This window comes from Cercospora kikuchii (genome assembly GCF_019650295.1).
Source record: "Cercospora kikuchii DNA, contig_00001, whole genome shotgun sequence".
Classification (NCBI taxonomy): Eukaryota; Fungi; Ascomycota; class Dothideomycetes; order Mycosphaerellales; family Mycosphaerellaceae; genus Cercospora; species Cercospora kikuchii.
Genome location: NW_025408582.1, coordinates 3,534,379 through 3,554,907, shown reverse-complemented (window position 1 = coordinate 3,554,907; position 20,529 = coordinate 3,534,379). Strand labels below are relative to the sequence as shown.

Here is a 20,529-nt window from a genome sequence, read left to right as displayed (position 1 = left end):
CCGCAACATAGATAGAGCTCAATGCGCTCGCCATATACGATAGACCAAATCTTGGTACTAACAATGGATTCCAAAAGCCTTCCACCTCGCACAGAGCCATTCTTCCCCAACATCTTTTACAAGACCCAATTCTGCGAACGACAAGCTGGTCTGCCGGAGAATCTCGATCTGACTTCTCACGTTGCGATCATCACTGGCGCAAATGCGGGTCTTGGTTTCGAAAGTGCGAAACAGCTTCTTGCGCTGAACTTATCGCATCTCATTCTTGCCGTACGCTCTCCGGGCAAAGGTGAAACCGCAGCAGCTGAGCTTCGAAAATTGCACCCCCAAGCGAAAGTAGAAGTGTGGCCTCTGGACATGTGCTCGTATAGGTCGATTCAATCCTTTGCGGATAGGGTCGGCCAAGATCTACCGAGGCTCGATATTGCGCTTCTCAACGCTGGTCTTGTGAAGCCTTCCTTTGAGCTCATACAAGAGACAGGCCATGAGGAGACGCTGCAAGTGGTGCGTTTGACACCCGGCCATCAAGCACATTTTCGCTGATATGAATCCTGTGCGGAGCAGAATTATCTCTCGACAGTATTGCTGGCCATACTTCTGTTCCCACATCTCCAAGCTAAAAGAGCTTCGGCCAGTGACTTTGGCAAACTCACAATCGTCAATTCCGGCTTGTCTCTCACTGGCACCGTTCCTCTCGATCCTAAGATTCCAAACGAGCCGATCCTGAAATCCTTCGATCGTAAGGACAAGTTTAGCAATACGACATGGTACAACACTTCCAAGACTCTGATGCATCTGTTCTTGTGGAAGCTCTCTGAAGTGCTTCCAGCTGACGATGGTGTTGTTGTCAATGCGGTCGATCCGGGATACGTGAAAGGCACGGATTCGGTAAAGAAGATGCCAGCACTCACGGCCTTCGCGGCCAAGACCTTTGCAGCTGTGACTGGTCGATCAGTTGAGGTCGGAGCTTCGACCTATGTCGATGCCGTAGCGGTCAAGGGCAAAGAGAGCCACTGCTGTTTCTTGACGAGCTGGAAGGTTCATCCGTAAGTTGAAACTGCTTGCTCTGGGCGGTCTTCGGGAGAACATGCGCTGACTATTCGTTCGGCAGATTTGCGCCATTCTTGTATACGCCAGAAGGCCAAAAGTTGATTGATCAGCTGTGGGATGAGACTATGCAGGAACTGGATTTCGTCAAGCCGAGGGACTTGCTGTCGCGGGCGACTCCTGGGAAGGCTTGAGGTTCTTCCTCATAGATGTCTCATCTAAGATATTCATAGCGCTCCATACAATGAAATTCGACCCTTGAATTTGTTTGATGTTGTTCGTGACTTCTCTCATGTACGTGTATAGTTGGAAGCTTTCTCTGGAAAGTGGCTTCATTCATATGACGCACGTCGGTGAAACGTTACGCCGATCCACGAATGCCCCACCAAAAGTTCAGTCACTCAATGAGTCTACCCACTTGGAGACGCCTATAATTTCTCCATTCCTAAGTGTGCATACCAGGTGAGCTACAGTGTACATTCTCTTCGAAGCTTCCTGCTGAAATCGCGCAGCCACGATGTCGGAGCAACAGCAAGAGATCCCCGAGCGACCCAAGGAAGGCGAACAACCCGCTGCGGGGGCAGCCGCAGGCGAGGGAGAGAAGGGGCCTTCGAAATCTGCATTGAAGAAGGCAGCCAAGGAGAAAGAGAAGGCAGAGAAGAGAGCACGTTTGGCTGCGGAGGAGGCTGCACGCAAGAAGGCTGACGAGGCGAACGATGTGAGCAAGGAAGATTATGGCGAGTTGCCAATGGTTCGCGAGCAGACAGGGCCCAAGTACGAGCAGCTGGTGGAGCTCGCGACTGAGCACGAGGGCAAGGACATCACACAGGCAAACGGTCCCAAGGCTGTCTTCCGAGCGACAGTGCTCAATGCCCGAAATCAGAGCGCGAAGTTGTCTTTCTTGACATTCGCTCAGCAGGAGCATTCCATTCAGGCCGTCGTGGCGGGCAGTGACACACTCAGCAAGCAGATGGTCAAATTTGCGGGCAGCATTCCAACTCTGAGCGAAGTCCTCGTCCATGGAGTTCTTGCCAAGCCTTTTGAGCCAGTGAAGAGCACGACTGTACAGAATCTGGAGGTTCATGTCACCAAGCTCTACCTGCTCAACAAAGCCGACTCTCAACTGCCATTACAGGTCGCTGACGCAGAAGGTCGCATACCCGCTGAAGGAGAGGACAATGCTGTCAGCAATGACGGCAAGGCCATCGTATCGCTCGACACCCGTCTCAACAACCGAACACTGGATTTGACTGCGAATCTTAACCACTCGATCCTCAAAATCCGATCTGGCGTCAAGAAGCTGTTCCGAGAGTTTCTCGAAGAGCGCGGTTTCCTCGATGTCGACGTGCCGGAAATGCTCGGCGCAGCAACAGAAGGTGGTGCCTCCGTGTTCGAAGTCAAATACTTCGACAAGAAGGGCTACCTGGCACAATCGCCACAATTCTACAAACAACGCCTGATAGCCGCTCGCTTCGAGAAGGTCATGATGATTGGACATGTTTTCCGATCAGAAAACAGCAACACCAATCGCCACCTCACAGAGTTCGTCGGACTGGATCTGGAAATGGCATTCAACCAGCACTACCACGAGGTAGTGTCATTACTTGAGAACCTGTTCTTGTACATCTTCAATGGTCTCAATGAGCGATACAAGAAGGAGACGGAGCATGTGAGAACTGTGTACCACGTCGAGCCATTCAAGCTGCCCGAAGCCGGCAAGGTTCCTCGCCTCGAGTTTAAGGAGGGCATCCAGATGCTTCGTGATGCTGGAGAGGAGGTCGGAGACTTTGACGACTTAAGCACACCACAAGAGAAGAAGCTTGGAGCACTTGTACTTGAGAAGTACAACTCTGACTTCTACGTGCTTGACAAGTATCCGCTTGAGGTTCGACCATGGTACACAATGCCTACGGTGGAGACGCAAGCGGCATATGACCCCAAGAACCCCAACGCAGGCTACTCGAACTCTTACGACTTCTTCATGCGAGGGCAGGAGATTATGTCAGGCGCGCAGCGTATTCACAAGGCAGAGTTCTTGGAGCAGAGGATGAAGGAGCACCCGAACGCGGTCGATCCCAAGCATCAAGGTATTGCGCCATACGTCGATGCCTTCCGACAAGGCTGCCCACCACATGCCGGAGGTGGTATTGGCCTGGAGCGTATTGTCATGCTGTGGCTGGGCCTGCCAAACGTGCGTCTGGCCACTGCTTTCCCCAGCGATCCGCGTAGACTTCCATAGATGCGGTATGGCTGGTTGATGACGACTGAGGCGGTGGACGAACTTCATCACCGATAAAAGCATTGCATTATGGCAATGAGCACGCGTCGTGTGATCTACGTACAGTGTGGCAGGTAGCTGATGATAGAGCAATCGCAAATACGAACCAAACCAAAAACGGCCACTCTTTGGAGAGTCCGAAGAGTTGTCATGAATATACTTACACAACTTGTAACGCTCGTCTTTCTTGACGCAATTTGTACATAGATATGCTGACCAGCTTAGCTCAAGATCGAGATTCACCGCTTACCGCAGGCAGTATCACCCACGGACAGAAGGGCCACGATCACAGTAATGCCTTCGGAGGAAAGGCCAGCTCATCGGACAGACCACCCACGCAACTGCATGGCTTTCAACCCGCACCACGTGAATGCACTCTGCTGATCGATATGGCTCTAGAAGGAAAAGGTTCCGCTCGACAGAAGTACCTGATCGCAGTCCGAGTTCACTTTGTTGCAAGCCGCCCCCAACGGTAGATCCCGTCATTCAGGCTCAGAGCCAGAATCCGCCGACGGACTCCCTGCTCCGCCACGTGATAAGCAGTGTCCCATGCCATAGATCAAGCTCTGACAACAAAAGATGGGAACACCAGGCGTGCTCACAGGCAAGCGGAAGAAATGCAAGCACTGCCGCCAAGAGTCATGTCAATGCCCATTCCAGCATGCGGAGTGTTACCAACAGTTGCCCGACGACATACCACAAACATGGATGTCGCAAACTAATCCAATCGTGGATGGAAGAGTCCCCGGACGAGGCGGATTTGAGACGTGCCCCTTTGGCGCTGAGCACCAACAAGAGTGGGCACACGCCGTGGAACGAGCCGAGGAGTGCAATTTCCGATATCACGACGTTAAGGCTCCATGTGAATACAAAGTCGCACTGCTGCAAGACGACGGCTTCCGGTACATGTGCGAATTTCGAGCCTATGAGATTGCGCGCAAGCTCGGGTGTTCTGGTCCATTCCGACCAAAGGAGGTCGAAGAGGACTTCCTGGAGATTGTTTGTCTCGATGGCCACGTCCTGTCGCCCGAAGTCGACATCCCCCACCAGTTTCGAGACCTAGACTACGACAGCATTGAAGGTGTGACTGTAGTGCTTCCTCCAGGCTAACAATGCCCGAGAGAGAGCTGTCGTGGCTATCATCTCATATTCAAGATCAAGTTATTCTGCAAGTCTGACTGCGAAGATCAACAGCATCTGCCTGGAACAAGCATATTAGTCAGTTGGATCTAGAATGTTCACACTTGGATTCTCAAACACACTGCATAAATCCAATGCACGCCATATACGAGCGAGCTGTCGTGAAACAAGTACCAAAGAAGTGCACTGCTACTGGCACTTGTCACGGCCATGGGGGTCAATCAGCGTGCCTGCTTTGATACGCAACTGCAGTTGACTTCGATACACAGCGCCACGACATGACGAAAGCCTGCTCGACAGATATCCTCGTGCCGTCCGCCTGCCCAGAGGAAGGCTGCAACGCCGTCCATGGATGGCCGGAAATGTGGCATCAATTTAAAAACGCGCATTATCCACCACCACCGCCATCTCTGCTCATGGACGCTGGCTACAACATGGAGTGTCCGAACGATAGCTGCAGTTTCCCTTGGCACACCAACTTTATGGGTATCATACGCAAAAAGAAATATGACGGCGCGATTCAAATTCTTTTGATGTAGTCTGAGGCAATGATGCACATTACACCATATTTGTTTCCTGAAGAAGAACTGGGAGAGTGCGGTGGTGGATGGAATCCGAGACTCTCCCCTCGTGAACGCAAGAACCACAACTCCTTGGCTGTTCCGCTGCACTTTCACCCCATGTCGTTCTCGATTGCACCATCCTAATTCCTCGCTCAGATGGTTCATACCAGTACATGGAGCCAATCCTTGTTGAGTACGAGATGGTCATCGTTGTGGGATCCATGTTCAAGACTATGCACTCCACAGAACCCAAGATCTCCTGCAACTTCATGCGTCATGTCAAGAAGTGGTTCAACAAAGCCCTAGTCAGAAGATCCAAGGCGATGATGGAGTCACGATCAGCTGTATCTGAAGACAAGGAAAAGACTCGATGTGACAGTGAAGATGTTGCAGAGAGAACGCCACGGTACGGCACAAACATGTCACGAAAGTGGCAGTGAGCTGGAAAGTCCGAACACGGACGACGCGGGAGACGACAGTCCAATCGCCACTGACAAACATTCTTTGGATCGAGTTCTCATAACATTGTCGTTCCATTATTGGTCAACCCTAATTAGCATAAAAGCAGCACCGTCGCTCAATAATGCGCGTCAATACAAAACCGATCGCTTCAGTTCGCCAGTCTTCGATCGTACAATTTCCTTCTCTTATTACCCGCTCGCGGGTAAGACCTTCCCTCATCAGATCATTAGCGGCCCGGCCCCAACATAACCATCCACATTTTCTTTTCTCCTTGATCTGCGATTTGTTACTCGTCCTTCCAATGCTCACAGCCTCTGGTCCATCACTCGCATCTGCTCAATCATCGCATCGTTGGACATCGTTTCGTTTCGGCCATTCTTCAGCGCTCGCGTTCAACGTAGGAGAGACATTATTGCATTCATGACTACAGCCTGCGGTACGTCAGCATGTTGGTCGTTGATTGGAATGGAAGCTGCCCGGTCAGCTTACAAACAGTGCGGCGATACCTAATAGATAAGCCACCATGGAGGGAACATCTTGACGGTGTCGCCGGCTTGACTTGATTGATATTCTGAAGTGGTGTGTTTGGTGGATGATGTAGTAGTTGCAGTTGATGCTCGTTGATGTGCTCAGTCCGATGGAGGCATACAGCTCTCTTTTATATTCCTCTTGAACCCCCAAACCTCTACGTACCAACGGCACTTTTTCCGCGACCTCCGTGAAGCTCCAGCATCATCATCGCCACCATCGACCACGATATTACTCAATCGAGTTAGAGCGAAAGACTCACGATGTCTGATTCCTGGCTCTGACTGGTCAGGCGGCCACGACCACGCTCATGGCAGCAACTTTTCCTTATCATTTCGGCTCTTCGTCACGACGAGCCATCGTCTACGACGCTCTTTCACCTTTTGCACGGGAATTCTTACTGCATCGAGACTGATTCACATCAAATACCACGATCTTCCCAGAACAGCTTCCATCGATTGCCGTCCGTGCGAGTGTGGAGTAGCCAGTCACATGGCAAAGAAATTCGCCACAAAGGTGTAAAGTGCCGGAGACGTTTATCAAAGCTTTCGCGAACTGCCGTTATCGTGGATCGAGGGCGAAGGAGATGCTCGCGGTAGAAGGTTCTGAGGACGTGTCGTGATCATGTGGACTGAGGTTGATTTTATTGTGGGGCGGTCATGCTGGGTCAGGGTGTTCGCAGATGCCCGAGAAGCTGGCAGACTTGGCTGAACTTTTGTCAGCTAAGTTTCAAGCTGATGGACGATCGCCATAGCAGATCCTGGTGAAACTCTCTGCATAGATGGGGATTGAAGACTTGGAAGAGACCCTAGATGTTGCGTTCGTAGGCACGCGATCGACGATCTGGAGACCTCATTCTCGATGAACATCAGATGAGGCACTGCCACCTTGAGAGCAGAAGGCTGAAGTTTGCATCTCATTCATTGATGGAGACATACATCATGAAATCACACTTCTTATGTGAATCTAAAGCTGACCACGGCGCACATAGCGCTTGCCCTTTCCACGACCACGGAACTTGCTGAGCTTCACAACGAAAGCTCCACGCTCGATGGTGTTGACAACGACGTAGCCGGATGGGTACGTGTAATGGTTCCAGGTTCCGACGAAAGTGGCGTTGCCACCACCTGGCTCGTTGTCGTCCTCTGGGTAGATGTCGAAGAATGCAACCTCCTCGATCTCGGATCCGTCCTCCTTCTCTGGGATCGATGAGATATCGAGAATACGAAGTCCAGCGCCGTAATTGGACTGGTATGCCAAGCCATCGTAGATATATTGGTTGTGGTCGATGCTGCGGACGCCGCTCTTGTAAAATCCGGTATTGACTGGCTTCTCGAGATTCTCGATGTTGAAGATGTAAGTGACTGGGAAGCCATCGAGTGCTGGGGACTCTGGGCTGGCACGGTCTGGGCGGAGACCCTCGTCGAGTTCATCGTCCATGATCAAGTGAGTTTGCCAGTTAGGGTCGATCACCCAGCCTAGACACTGCGTTAGCGACTTGTATCGATGATCAACTTCGAGATGCGCTGAATCTGACCTTGATGAGTATAGCTCGCACCCTTGTATGGGGTCCTCGAAATGACGGTGCTGGCGTTGCCCCCATTCTTGTTTTCCACCAAGTATATCGTGAGCGTATCTTCCTGTAGGAGTTATTAGACGGCATTCAGGTCTCAGGGAAGAGGGAATACTCAAATTATATCCATAGCAGACGTCTTTTCCGTTGTATTTCTTATCTGGGCCACGGTAGACAATGCACTGGGCGTCGTGAATGTACTGCGGCATAAATTAGCGATCACGTGACGGTCTTACACTCCAGCAGCAAGCAACACTTACACCATCCTGAGGCGCGCAGCCAGTCTTCTTTGGGTTCTTTGGATCCTTCACATCAATGAAGATCAAGCCTGCAGCGCAAGAGTCGTTTCTTGGCTGAGCACCGACAGCAACGACGTAGTTCAACTCCTCATTCACCACAACGTTGTGCGACCGACCAGCTGGAAGCTCGTTGAACCAACCAGTAAGGTCTGTACGGGTGTCGAAGGTCTTCGGGTTACGAGGGCTCAGAGTGAGCAGCTTGCGCATATCGAAAAACTGCACACCGTGGTTCACAGCCTCGGACCCGACAACCAAGTAGTTGCCATTGGTTTTCAGCTCACGCCATTGTGATGGGAGAGCAGTGTGTTGCTGGGGAAGACGCCCAAGATATTCCAGCTTGCCATCTCTTGTAACTTCAGCGAAAGCTACACCATCTGATTGTCCAATAGCGGCGAATTCGCGACGCCCAAAGGTCCAACCCCAAGAGCCAGATCCGGAGCTGTTGTTGCCGCCAAGCTCGGCGTGCGACTTGAAGTCGTACAGGTCCGTGTCCTTGCAGCGGAATGTCTGGAGTGGATCGCCCTCCTTGGCGACTGCCAGCCCGTTGCGGCACTTCACTGGCTTTCCCTTGCTGCTGGACCACTTGTCGAAGCCAGACCACTTCGCGCTCTGGTAGTCGCCGGCGACCTCGTGTTCGTGCCACTGCCTCATTTTCTCCTTGACGTTTGTTAGTATATGGATCTCTAATGACGCCAAGCAGATCACATACCTCCATGATATCGCTGTGCACTTTGCCCGAGATATAGTCTTGCTTGCTGTAGAAGGCATTCGTAACGCCAGCGAGCGCCGGAATGGCGGCAGCAACGGCAGAGAACTTCATCTTTCCCAAAGATCGAATGTGATATCCAGGAAAAGTACCAGTTGGCTGTGACAACGGTCCCAGGGAGCAAGGGAAATTTTATACAACTATCAGACCCGTAGATCTCTGCCTAGAAGGCATTGGGGGTGCATTCCACACGCCTTCGCTTGCATGGTACGAACCATTTCCACGAGGTGGATTGCGGGACAACGATGATACCTTCCTGTCGTAGTAAGTTGACCTTCCAAGAGTTTGGCAGCACATGCGCGCGAGCTGTAGAAGTGCTTGAGGCGTCTTGGTATGGATGCAGGAAGCATAGGAGCCAAGCCAGTGAGTGCTTCAAGGTGTGCTGTGGTTGGTGTACTATGAGCTCGCCAAGGCTGTACACATTAGTGCCAAGATCGTGGAAGTGGCGTAAGCCGATGCAGGTCGGACTCTATCTTTGATATGCAATTTGATCCGTCGATTGAGAGCCTGTGATCAGATGCGGGTGATCTGATACCAAAATGTACCTGCATTCACCAGTCTTGATGGCAAACGTTTGAGAGGGTTTCTGACCAGCAATACGCTCCATGGAAGTCGACAACCACGTCCAGAGCAGCTCGTGTGCATTGAGGGCGTAGCTTTTCGTAACGCATAAAGCCGAAGCTATTGAACCGGCAAGCGCAGGCTTTGAATGCGCATCATTGCTGCAATCGCATTTCGCCTTGCCCGTTGAGTGCTAACCTGGCCCGAAGGATGCTCTTGCGTGTCCGGAACCATGTCCCAAAGAGGAAGGTAGTGAGGCTAGCCAAGAGCATTTGCGATACGAGTGGAGAAGCGTCAACTTTCCAGCTGTGCCAAGGGGACGATAGCCCAAGGCATGCCACATGACATGCTCCAGTGCAATCGTTGCGTGACAGAAGGATTTCCCCAGATGTGGCAACCATCACAGTGTTTGATCTGTCAACCAGCAACGGCCAGCTCGATAACCTTGGGCGCGATTTCTCTTCATGCTTCAGCACTTTGTGCGCTACATAAGTGGATCCTGATTCATCTGTTCCCGCAGACTGTGGGGCTCTGGTGTTCCTATGCAGAGAGCACTTGCCTTATTGTTCCTTTCGAGCTCGGCAAGCCGTCCAGGACATAGCACCAGATGCTTCGTTTCAGCGAGCAGTTCTTCGTAATTGTATCGGAGATCGATCACACCTGCCAGCTCGATGTGAGTCGCACGTCGGGAACCTCTGGAGACTTTCTCAGCGATCTCGCAAAAGTCTCTCACCACGCATTTTGAAACTCTTCGGCTTGGGAAAACGGAATCTTCTGGAGACAACTATACCCTATTTTGTGCCTCAACGAGCATTCAGGTAGTCGGAGGCGTCCCATAATAGTTGATAGGCCTGATCGAAGCAGGTGATCCAGGTTTTGTCCAATGATGATCTGAGGCTTGGCAGTATGTTTCCGTGGCGGCCAGAGTCGTGAAAGCTATCGGAAGGCAGCGTTCCAAGATGTAGAAGAGAGCAGGGTCGCAGGTATTTAATCCATTGAAGACCTAATGAGCATGTTTGCGCATCCATGTGAGCTAGAGCAGTGCGCTTGCTTGGACGCCGAGTGACTAGCGCATCTTTTGAGCAAATATATGCTCAGACGAGCTTGGCCATGAGCAGCTGAATCTCATCTAACTAGGGTCTTTGCAAATTGAACCTCTCCGAAACAGTCTTTCGAGCGATCCCGGATCAATAGATATGGACACCTTTGGGCTCTCAATGATGCTCGTCTGGGGGAACAGGCACGTTTGCCTTCCGATCACCCTCTTTGTACTCATCTGGCAACATAAGTCAGCCCAGCTCGAAAAGACAACACGTTGATGCAGTAACTCACCTTTGTCTTCGTCCATACCAGGCATCATGATCTGCTTCTGCAGAACTGCTCGAATGTGCATAATGAACACGAATATCCACATCATTACGAGCAAGATCGTCATCAAGCTTGCTACCCATAGGATGCCTTCACTCTTCAGCTGCTCTCCGATCCTGGTTGTGGCAACAGTGAAGCCCACGTTTGGGAAAACGAACTGAGCTCCACGTCAGAACAATCGGAGAACCCGCGGTAGTGGCACAGAAATGGTCTCCTGCTGGTACTTACAGCCCACCAAACAAGGTGAAACGACATCTTCTTCGCTCCAGCTAGCACACTCAGCAGCGTGATGCAAAAGAACCAAAAACTAAGTGACCACAGAAACATGGCCACAAAATCTGCCATCGTTTGGAGGACCACGACCACCCCAGGCCTCTCCAGGAAGTATGCGTCTTGATTTGGCAACGCCTGGCTCATGCTAATAAGAGCAAGCCCAGTGAAAGAAGGCCGTCCCACAGAAATGAACATGCCCGGTCTCAGATTTGGTGCCGGCAGACCGAACTGCATAAGTCGATGAATGTAGATCGCGTACACCATGATGCTGACCATCCAACCTAGCCCTTGCATTGTCAGTCCCGCGAGAATAATTGAGAGGCGATAGTGCACAGGCTGGTCACTGGCAATGGCGCTAGCAAGAGTTCCAGATAGCATAACGGGAAATATTGGCAGAGTCCAAGCCGGTGTCATACTCTGGATGGTCAGGCGATGGGGCTTGGCGGAGAACAGATAGAGGTATTGGAAGACAGCGACGAGGAACGTTATGGCAAGGTAGGTCCAAAATAGAACTCGGAGTGTCGTGATCAACCATTCTCCACCTTTGCCGTCGTCGTCTCGCCGCAATGTCTCGACGCCATAGGCCTGCATCCCAGTGACAATGTTTACGGCCGCAAGCCAGAAAGTTGGAAAGAAGAGTGCCTCGGTGGGGTGCATAAGAGACTTTTTCAATGTGCCCGGGTACAAGATAAATCGTGCTGCGATTGCAGAACAGAGTACCAAGAAGATCACAATGTCGAAGATATAGACGAATTTGCCAATTGAGTTAAGGCCTGCAAACTGGTGTGGAGTTGCGTGTAAAAGCAGCGCGATGCCGCCTGTGCTCATGGGAAGCGTAAACCAAGCCCAGGTGAAATGCTGAAGGCGAACGCGAAGAGTCACGCTTTTTTGGGTTGTTGTGCTGTCGATTTCATTGTTTCCACCCTCGTGGTGGGGTTTCTGGCCGGCATGTGGTGAATGTGCTCTAGACTGGGCTCGCGAGTTGCTGTGCAGGTCCAGTCGCGATGACTTCCATTTCCGCCACCACAGGGATTGCTCGTGGTGACCCATGGCCATGTCTTGTCGAAAGGAATGGCTAGCAAGTGCAGATCCTCATGCTGGTGTTTTGTGTAAGACATACATTCTTGCTTGTTTTTTTGAGGCTGATAAGAAGAACTGGTGGCTGACTGAAGATGGTTATCAGGTCAGGCTGTACCAAGACCACCAGGAAACTTGTGCCTTCGAGATGCCTTGGATAGCCAGTGGACGTAGATCGTCTAGGAGGGCGATGCCAGTCAAGGCCAGAACTTCGTTGTGAGAGATGAGACAAGGTTTCCAGTCCAGCAGGAGTGTTGCGGAGGATCCCGGAACCTCCGCATCCCTACCGTTTTGACCAATGACGACGATTATTGTTCGTGCCTGCGAATCTGGAGTGTATCTTTTCGACCAACTTGCAGAAAAGCCAACATTGATGAAGATGGAAGTGGTGGTAAGAAGCAATTTCAACATCAGCTTGATTACGCAAAGTTCTTGGAATAATTACGACTAGTCACTTCTATGGTCGTCTGTAGTTCTTCGTCCCACTGATTTCTCTGCCCACTGTCAACCCCTATCCACATCGACTTGTGCCATTCTTGCTGCTGACACGCTGTGTATGCCAAACATTGCTCGCACACCTGAGTAGTCCCTTCGAAATAGCTCTCTGACTGCTGCTCAGGCAAGACCCCAAAGCGGGCCCTCCTCCGCGGTGTGGCATCGACGGAGACATCCCAAGCCCGTCGAGCACGCGCATTGTAGACGATGCCGAGTTTTGCATACAGGCAGAGTGCCTATCCTCGATATTATGAGCCGTGGCATCGGCCATTGACACGAGTCCTGAACCAGCGGTACATTAAACATGGCACCCTCGCAGGTGCAGGCCGTTGAAAGTGCCTCCGTTGTACCTGTTCAAGTCGGACAAGTCCTATACAGGTCCCTGACAGGATCGAAGTATCGGGAAGCACGTATCGCTTGCGTGTTTTCGGGGTTTGACTGCGTTCGGCTCAGTGCTGGTTCCGCAGAACTATGCTCGCGCTCTTCGGTCTGATCGTCGAGGTGCATATCGGGCTCTGTCGGCTGAGATTCAGGCGAAGCTTCAGAGTGGGAGTCGAGCTCTCCATTCAATCGCATCCGACGCCTGCGATAAGACATCACATTTCGGCCGTCGCGGTAGCGAAATATATGCCACACTGTCTCGGTGTCAGTCCACAGCCAAGTCCCCTTCCCTTCTTCCGCAGTGGGTTTTGTACTAACACAGCCAGCGAATGATCCAATTCTCCCCTGGGTCCACTCGGGAGGTCCGACCAAGATTGAACATAAGTCTCGTATCGGGCCGAGCGTCGTGGAAGATGCGGGCAATCTCGTCGTGCATGATTTGATCATCGATGTAGTTGAATCCATAGGGGGGCTCTACCGTAGGATCGTCTCTCAGCTGCAGCACAAGACTATCGCGGTTCGCCGTCATGCGCTTCCATCCTTCGACAACTTCGACCTATCGTATCGTGATTAGCAACTCATGCAACGGCAACCACGGTCGAGGATCATACCTTCATGTTGAGATAGAGCCGCCGATGAAGCTTGTTTCCTTCATCCAGGCCTAGACGCTCAAAGAATCGCTTTTTCGGCTCAGATTGTGCTAAACAAGTCGCAATCGGGCCAATACAGGTAGGCAAGGTGGTGAGTACGAGCTGCGTCGATCGTCCGGTGGGAGTGAGGCCTGAGGGCCGGGACCCACAGGATCCAGCCATGGAGCTGCAGGAAACCAAGGGCTCGCTTCGCTAATGGCGAGCGTTCAATCGATGAATCCACAGCCAGGCCAGTTGCAACGCAACGCTACAAGCGCCTTTGGCTGTAAGCTTATGTTATCAATTTGGCCCTAACAGCGCCACGAGAGTGGGGGTAAATGCAAGCAGGCTATAGAGCATGGTCTGCAGAGCAGCGCGCTAACCGGCGGATGGAGACTGAAGTGGTCTGGCACGAGCAAGGACTCTCTACTCTCGGATGCTTATTTCGGCGGCCATGAACCACCTTGGACGGCCCTGTGATTTCCATGCTTGACTCACAGGGGCGAGTAGGACCCCAGCCAATGGAGGCTCGCCATCGCGACCATGACCCGAAATGGTTTAGCGCACATCTACGTGAATGCGCAGTCGCCCAAGAATCTTTGGCTTCGCAGCGAGGCTTGTAACAAGAGCGACGAGGACTTCTGCGTCCTTGTTCTTTCCTTCTTTTTTTGAATCATTCATAGTGGCCGTGTATGTAATGTTCAACTTGCTACTTCACCAACAGACCAAAGGTTCTTGGCGATCGTGACAGAAAGCACATAACAGCTCGTTGTGGTGCAGTGCAGCCCTGCACGGCAAAGTGGTATGTCAGTCACACTCATTCAACCTGCAACAGTGTGACTAACATGTCCCATCTGATGAAGCCGAAACTGTATTCGTTGACGTCTATCCAGGTTGTATCGTTCGGCTTCAGGACGATCATCATTCTAAGCGACAAAGGGTCAACTCGAACGCGTACGGCAATGCATTTAGGTTCAAGCGAGCGAAAAGAACTTTCGAATGGACTCTTTCGGAATATCATGTCTGCGAAGCAGTCCAGAACCGTAAGTTGCGGGTCCTAGAAAGTCTGGAGCTGGCCTGCTTTCCAGATAGCGATGGTATGATCGACTGCCGGAGACCGTAGCATCGTGACAATAGAGTATCTGGGGCTTGGACATTGTCTGCAAGATGCAGTCAAGTCCTGGTTGGAGAGTCATGTTGCTTGGTTTATTACATGCTTAGAACAGGTTGTGAACGGCGGTCGCGCTGCTGCATACGTCGATCACAGTCGCCCCAAAATGGTCAATGCGCTAAACGAAATACGTGCAGCGGTAGGTTCTAGCCACATCGCCCCACGAGGTCCTCGCGACAATGGCCGTGTTAGCGAGACACCGTGCGATAGCTTGTCAATGCTTGAAGCGAAAATCATCGATACCATAGGCAGGAGAAAGCAAGGATAATGCTGCGACGCGTACCATTGCACCGGGACGTTCATGCCAGAATTGCTTTGTAAGATGGTTCTTGGATCACTAAGATCGCGCTAATGGCTTGGACGGTATCATAGCTCGACCTCAGCGAGAATTTCGGAGTTGTCCGGTCATTCAATCTCTTGGGTGACAGAAAAAGCGGAACACCCGTGGCAGCGACGAACAGCAAAACCACCTTCCTACAACCGAATTGTAAGCTGAAAAAGACTTCAAGCACGCTATTACTCCTCTGCGCGTCCTTGTGGATATGCAAGACACGTTGTTCTGGTCAGAACGGGTGTTGAAAGGCAGAATATCGAGTAAAGTGTTGTAGAGGGTGATCCGCTTTTTTTGTCACCCAGGAGTCAATGTTGCTGAAAGGTGAAGTTGCAAACGCAATCGATCGTTCATGCCATCTGGATTTGACCAGTATGAGACGGAAAGTTCACGGCGACAACGGCAATGAGAGTTGGCGGCCAATAGGATAAACCGCTCGCAGCCGCGGCCTGGAAAGATGTCGTGGAAACGAGCCTTTTCGAAGTGGTTTGATGCATCCGCGCAATCCACGGAGATGTCTTGGCATCGCGGAGTTGCGCATTCATGTCCCGTTCTAGAATCCGACCGGAGGAAATTGACCAATGGTAGACTAACGGTTTGAAGTTTTGGTATCCGAAAGTGTTCTCAAGAAAGCCTGGAGCGGAAAGTATCGACGCCCTAGCCTTTCGTGTGCCGACGATGCGCATGCTGATGCTCAGGAATTCCAATCATCGGACAGCATGCGCCACTTGCGCTCTCGAGAGTGCCCACGTCGTGCTCCCTCCGACCATCTGGTGAGAGTCACGAAGGAAATGTTTGATAGCTGACGGTTCAACTGCGTCTCATCATGGCTATTGCATGCAGTTTCATCTTGCTATCAGCCACTTGTGACATTGAGATAGCGGTCAACGGCCAGTCCAGGATGAATTTCCGAAGCGTCGTCCTGAGCTCACTTCCCGGGGAGGTTCTCCCTGCTAAAGGGCCGGTAACTGTATTGATATGTGCCCAAAGCTGTGCAGTGCAATCAGAGATCCTTTGTCTGATATGTAGCTTCGCGGGTCCTTCCATGAGCAGAGGACCTGCAGCTAAGCTCAAGAGCAATTCGAGCAGATGAAGCGCGACCGTGAGATAGAGGCTCTTCGCGAGAGCTACTGATGCTGTACACTTTAAGTTTATCAGCTCATTGAAGGCCGCCTTGTGAGTCTGATTGCTCGTATTCGGGGCGATGCATGTAGCAGTGCAAATTAGTTCGTCGACGACATTGAATGTCTCACGGCTCAGGGAATTTGTGTCCTCGGATTGCTGATCGCAAGGGTCTCTGGCTAAGCGCAGTCGGCATACAAGCGCAATTGCGCGTCGTATGCACGGGTCCAAGGGAGGGCAATTCTGCCAGGTAGTCGACTCGATGTCCAACCGTGCGAGTGAATAATCTGCATCCCTTGCTAGGATAAAGAAAGCAATGAGCTATCGAGCAGTAAGCGCTTGATTCTATGGGACTCAACGTTGGCGCACTTACGTCAACATGTCGACAGAAGAGAAGCAGCATGCGATCGGTGAAAGTGTCGAGCCCGTTCTGTGCACGATATTTGAGCACCGCGTCCAGGCCTTTGGCATGTGGCTCGCATCGTGTTCCAAGTGGAATTCGCTCTGCCTCAGGCAGCCTCCGCTGGGTGTACTAGAGCGAGAGTCACTATGCCGTTGCTCCAAAACCAAGTGCGGCCACATACCATGCAGAAACCAATCAGCCATATTGTCATGAGCGCGGAGTCGTCCTTGAGCATATCGGGGCAACTAATGGCCTCTCGAAGAGTAGAAATACTTGCACACTGAGCCCGTTTTGCACATTCCAGCAGCTCCGAGTGCCGGCTCTCATGCACAGCCAGGGCGAGCGCTGAGGCATCTAGGGCATGGGAGAAGCAAGCGGCTGGCCTGGTATTCTGCAATTGCGGGATCACATCGAACGTCGTGATTCCGGAGCCGTCCGAAAGAGAATCAAGCAGCCAGCAGACGCTGTACACTTCGGCACCGACATCAATTCTCTTAGTCAAGTTCAGTGCCGTTCGAAGGCGCTGGTCTGGCGTGTTCTCTGCATCTTCCTTGCTTCGTCTGTTAGCCAAGGTCTTCCTGACTCTGGTCTCAACACGCTTTGCCGCTCGCAAGTTTTCCTCTCGATGGACAATTTCCCAGGACTCCGGATAGCCTGGACACGTTGTCTGAAGCCGGAAACAGCGCTGGCAGCCGGGGCGCTGCAAATCGCACTTAATACATGATGGTCAGCGTGCACATGATGTATTATTCCTCAGTGCCCACACACATGCCTTTACCCTGCCATCCTTGCATCTTGAGCATCCAGTAGACCGTCTGCTCATAGTGTGCAGGAAGAGGAACTAGATTCAGTGAAGCAGTAGCAGAGCTTCGAATGGCTCGCGATCAAGTATTGGAGTAGAACTGCAAATGTAAGGTTCTCCACCGACGCTGAGAATGGCTATTGCCAAGCAACACATCTAAGCGTCAAGGTGGAGAATAGGCTCTATCGGGACAACTTGGTCTATCGGGGTGACTGAAAAGCGGTCTGGCGGATATGGAGAGATGAGTGAGCGTGCTGCCTAGATTACTGATCAAGCTTCAACGGAGGCTGCAAACTCTTTGGCAAGAGCCTGAAATCCTCGAGGTCCCGCTGCTGCTATTTTGCATGCTAGGTACAGTAGTAAGACCAGACGCCAAAACCGGCAATTGGACAATCTTGGAATCAGTGCGGCTGTGGCTCCGCAGGACATTGGTACTGCGACAGTGGAGCGGGTACCTGTGGCCGAGCGAGTGTAAGGAAGGTGAATATCCTCAAAGAGGCTGTGCAGAGAGTACAGAATAAGGAAATGAGGAATGAGATAGGTGTCGATCGCGTTCGCCAAGCGGCAAGTGCAAAGCGCGTGCAGCAAGACTGGGAGGTAGTGCCAGAAGTCGTGCGCAAACAACCATATGCTTGCACGGTGTCAAAATTGGGACTAGGCTCTATCGATGCAGACCTGGAAGGTGCCTGGTAAATAGCAGCAATGCTGCCTAGATCTTGAACAGGGCTTCTCCGATAAATGCTTCTCTGGCCGACTCAAATTGATGCTAGTTTTTGCAGTACTTCACTGGATAGTGCTTCCATTGGCATAACTCTGCAATGGCTTTTATCAAGCTGCTCTTCACCAAGCTTTTGGCACTTTACCAACTCACCCTCGGCCTCAGCTCAGTCCTTTGTCCTCGCTGGACTGCCATAAACATCTTCAACCTTTCGCCAGCTCGAGTGAACCCTATCGCGACTCGGATCGGAGGCTCCAGAGACCTGGTTCTCGGAATAGCGCTTCTATTAAACATGCATGACATACGGGTCCGAAAGTTGCTCACTCGATGCGCAGCTCTGATCAACGTCGTGGATGCTGGCAGTATGGCCGCAACTTACTACGAAGGAAGCTTGGAACAGGACACCGCCTTCGCAGGTGGTCTGGCAAGTGCGATTGTGGCGATGGTGGCGGTCTTCATTGCCACATGATCAATCGTATGGAGTAATGTAAGATCAAAGCACGCCAAAAAGCGCAACCTTCGAATACTCCAGCCGTTGCTGACTATCCGCAGATATGTTGGTGTGTGTATAGTCAAGGCTCAAGAGCAATCTCTAAATTGCATGCTCTTCAATAGCGGCACAAAACCATAAGAACAACTCTGCTGGAAATCGCAAAACTCGAGCGAGGCTTGAAGACGGCCCACGGAACCCTCCCTGAGATTTCTGGGCATGGCGAAGGCAATCCCTGAAAAGAGACTGAGATGTTCTTGGAACTCAGCGTACTGCGAGTATGAGGAGTCTGAGGAGTGGCGTCGGAGAGGTGCGACAATATTGAGAGTCCTGACCTGGCAAGATGCATTATCTCCCCTCGTGTCCTAGCCTGTCTGTAGCTGCGCGCCTCGATTTCTGCTCGAAACGTTGAAGCTACGTCTGAAGTATCCGTTGTTCCAATGCTTAGCAAGTGAGTGGCTTGATTCAGATGGCACCTGTGTTGACGCCGTTGACAACACCATCTGCCAATTTCTGGGCGTTGCCCTGCTCTGCAACAAATTTCGCTTGTCGTTCGGCCCGTTCGCTGAATCTATCAGAGAACAAATCAAAGTGCTGTCGCATGACGAGGGTGTACTTCACAAACTCTTCCATACAGTCTACGACTCTGTCTCGGTTGCCGGATGGCATCAGCCGACTACCGCCTTCTGCCTCGATCAATGCCGCCTCGTCTGAAGGATCGACCGCATCGGTGAACTGGGTGTAGGCCTTCGGTATGGAAGACTGATTCGGGATAGTGAACATGCGCATCCAGCGTCCCAGTATGCGAAGACTGTTGACAGAGTTGAAGGATTGAGAGCCACCAGAGACTTGGAGAACTGACAAGGTGCGACCTTGAGTTGGGCGGACGGAACCAGCGCTCAAGGGCACCCAATCGATCTGATTTTTGAACACGGCAGTGAGATTGCCATGTTGCTCTGGCGAAACCCAGACGTGGCCGTCGCTCCATTTGCTTAGGTTTCGCAACTCCTGAACTTTCTCGTGCTGGTGTTGCACATCGTCTTTGACGGGCAGGCCGGCGGGCTCGTAGAAACGAACATCGCAGCCCAAGCGGAAGAGGATGCGGGAGCACTCGTAGGCGAGCAGTCTCGAGTATGAGCGGGCTCGGAGGCTGCCGATGAGGACGAGAACGCGGAGTCTGTGGCCATGGTTTTGCGCCAGATCGGCCTCGACGAGCTTGAGCGCTGTGCTGAGCTCTAATTTGGAAACCCAATCGTTGCTCGTAATATCATCGCGCAGCAGGAAAGGTCGGTATTTCTCGCGGACGGCTGGGTCGTCTTCTGTTTCAGAAATGGCAAGAGTCCGCTTGCGGTACGTCGGATCTGGAGGAGGCACAACGGTCTGCCGAAGCACCTCGGTGTTATTGAGGTCGCCGTTAATTGGGACAGTCATCGCGGCAGGCATGGCTGATCTTGCGTAGTGCGAGAAGCGATAGGCGGCCGTTGCTATTGGCGATATGGAAGAATGGAAGAAAAGAACCCGAGTCGACATGGAGAAAACGACATTCATTCAGTCAGGCGGATCTGCAGAGAGAGAATCTCCAAGCACCTTCCCCTCCAAGTCTCTGGAGCGAAAATTTGTTCGTAGTGCCATGTTATCTAGTGGCAAGGGAGACGCCACTTGCAGTATGTCACTACACGACATATCGCCAGCCAGGAAGCTGGGCAAGCCGGGGGTCATGCGCCAAGAGAAGCTCAGACTTTTCGTTAGGTCTCTTCGTCTGTGACTTACACTCATGGGCATGTTGGAACGGGATCAGGTTGGGCAAGCTGAAAGACAACGAAGATACGACACCACTCTTCATTATTTCTATAATATTGTACAATCCCGGGTATCATGCCAAACAAAACGCCAATGTAGCCAAATGCCAGCAAGCCGCATCACCAGTAAGCAGCTAGCAGCAAAAAGCCATGTTCCCTTGCAACGCTCATCGCTTCATATGCTCCCATGACTCATATACTGCGAGCCATTCATTAATTTGCGTTGCGGCACTTCTTCTGCTCCCTTCCTTCC

The 20,529-nt window shown here is 51.8% G+C and overlaps 7 protein-coding genes across 8 annotated transcripts; 3 read left to right on the top strand and 4 right to left on the bottom strand.

The window, feature by feature from the left end:
* Nucleotides 1-63: 63 nt before the first annotated feature.
* On the top strand, nucleotides 64-1,241 carry CKM354_000136400 (uncharacterized protein; the record flags this gene model as incomplete). The annotated part of the gene is made up of 3 exons (XM_044796488.1): nucleotides 64-504; nucleotides 565-1,046; nucleotides 1,112-1,241. 3 exons carry the CDS (start codon nucleotides 64-66, stop codon nucleotides 1,239-1,241), a joined length of 1,053 nt encoding a protein of 350 aa, XP_044652423.1.
* A 323-nt stretch (nucleotides 1,242-1,564) lies between these two features.
* On the top strand, nucleotides 1,565-3,286 carry CKM354_000136300 (aspartate--tRNA ligase DPS1; the record flags this gene model as incomplete). The annotated part of the gene is made up of 1 exon (XM_044796487.1): nucleotides 1,565-3,286. One exon carries the CDS (start codon nucleotides 1,565-1,567, stop codon nucleotides 3,284-3,286), a length of 1,722 nt encoding a protein of 573 aa, XP_044652422.1.
* A 618-nt stretch (nucleotides 3,287-3,904) lies between these two features.
* Nucleotides 3,905-4,435, top strand: CKM354_000136200 (uncharacterized protein; the record flags this gene model as incomplete). Its single annotated transcript, XM_044796486.1, has 1 exon — nucleotides 3,905-4,435. One exon carries the CDS (start codon nucleotides 3,905-3,907, stop codon nucleotides 4,433-4,435), a length of 531 nt encoding a protein of 176 aa, XP_044652421.1.
* A 2,549-nt stretch (nucleotides 4,436-6,984) lies between these two features.
* CKM354_000136100 (uncharacterized protein) lies at nucleotides 6,985-8,710 on the bottom strand (the record flags this gene model as incomplete). The annotated part of the gene is made up of 5 exons (XM_044796485.1): nucleotides 6,985-7,496; nucleotides 7,556-7,654; nucleotides 7,707-7,791; nucleotides 7,852-8,547; nucleotides 8,600-8,710. 5 exons carry the CDS (start codon nucleotides 8,708-8,710, stop codon nucleotides 6,985-6,987), a joined length of 1,503 nt encoding a protein of 500 aa, XP_044652420.1.
* A 1,721-nt stretch (nucleotides 8,711-10,431) lies between these two features.
* Nucleotides 10,432-11,908, bottom strand: CKM354_000136000 (uncharacterized protein; the record flags this gene model as incomplete). The annotated part of the gene is made up of 3 exons (XM_044796484.1): nucleotides 10,432-10,493; nucleotides 10,550-10,742; nucleotides 10,814-11,908. 3 exons carry the CDS (start codon nucleotides 11,906-11,908, stop codon nucleotides 10,432-10,434), a joined length of 1,350 nt encoding a protein of 449 aa, XP_044652419.1.
* Nucleotides 11,909-12,678: 770 nt separating this feature from the next.
* CKM354_000135900 (uncharacterized protein) lies at nucleotides 12,679-13,623 on the bottom strand (the record flags this gene model as incomplete). Of its 2 annotated transcripts, XM_044796482.1 has the most annotated exons (4): nucleotides 12,679-12,780; nucleotides 13,031-13,065; nucleotides 13,130-13,367; nucleotides 13,423-13,623. In XM_044796482.1, 4 exons carry the CDS (start codon nucleotides 13,621-13,623, stop codon nucleotides 12,679-12,681), a joined length of 576 nt encoding a protein of 191 aa, XP_044652417.1. The 2 variants fall into 2 exon arrangements, with proteins under 2 accessions (XP_044652417.1, XP_044652418.1); XM_044796483.1 differs by lacking the exon at nucleotides 12,679-12,780 and having other exon boundaries at nucleotides 12,785-13,065.
* A 5,319-nt stretch (nucleotides 13,624-18,942) lies between these two features.
* CKM354_000135800 (uncharacterized protein) lies at nucleotides 18,943-19,920 on the bottom strand (the record flags this gene model as incomplete). Its single annotated transcript, XM_044796481.1, has 1 exon — nucleotides 18,943-19,920. The coding sequence occupies one exon, from the start codon at nucleotides 19,918-19,920 to the stop codon at nucleotides 18,943-18,945; it is 978 nt and encodes a 325-aa protein (XP_044652416.1).
* Nucleotides 19,921-20,529: the final 609 nt, after the last annotated feature.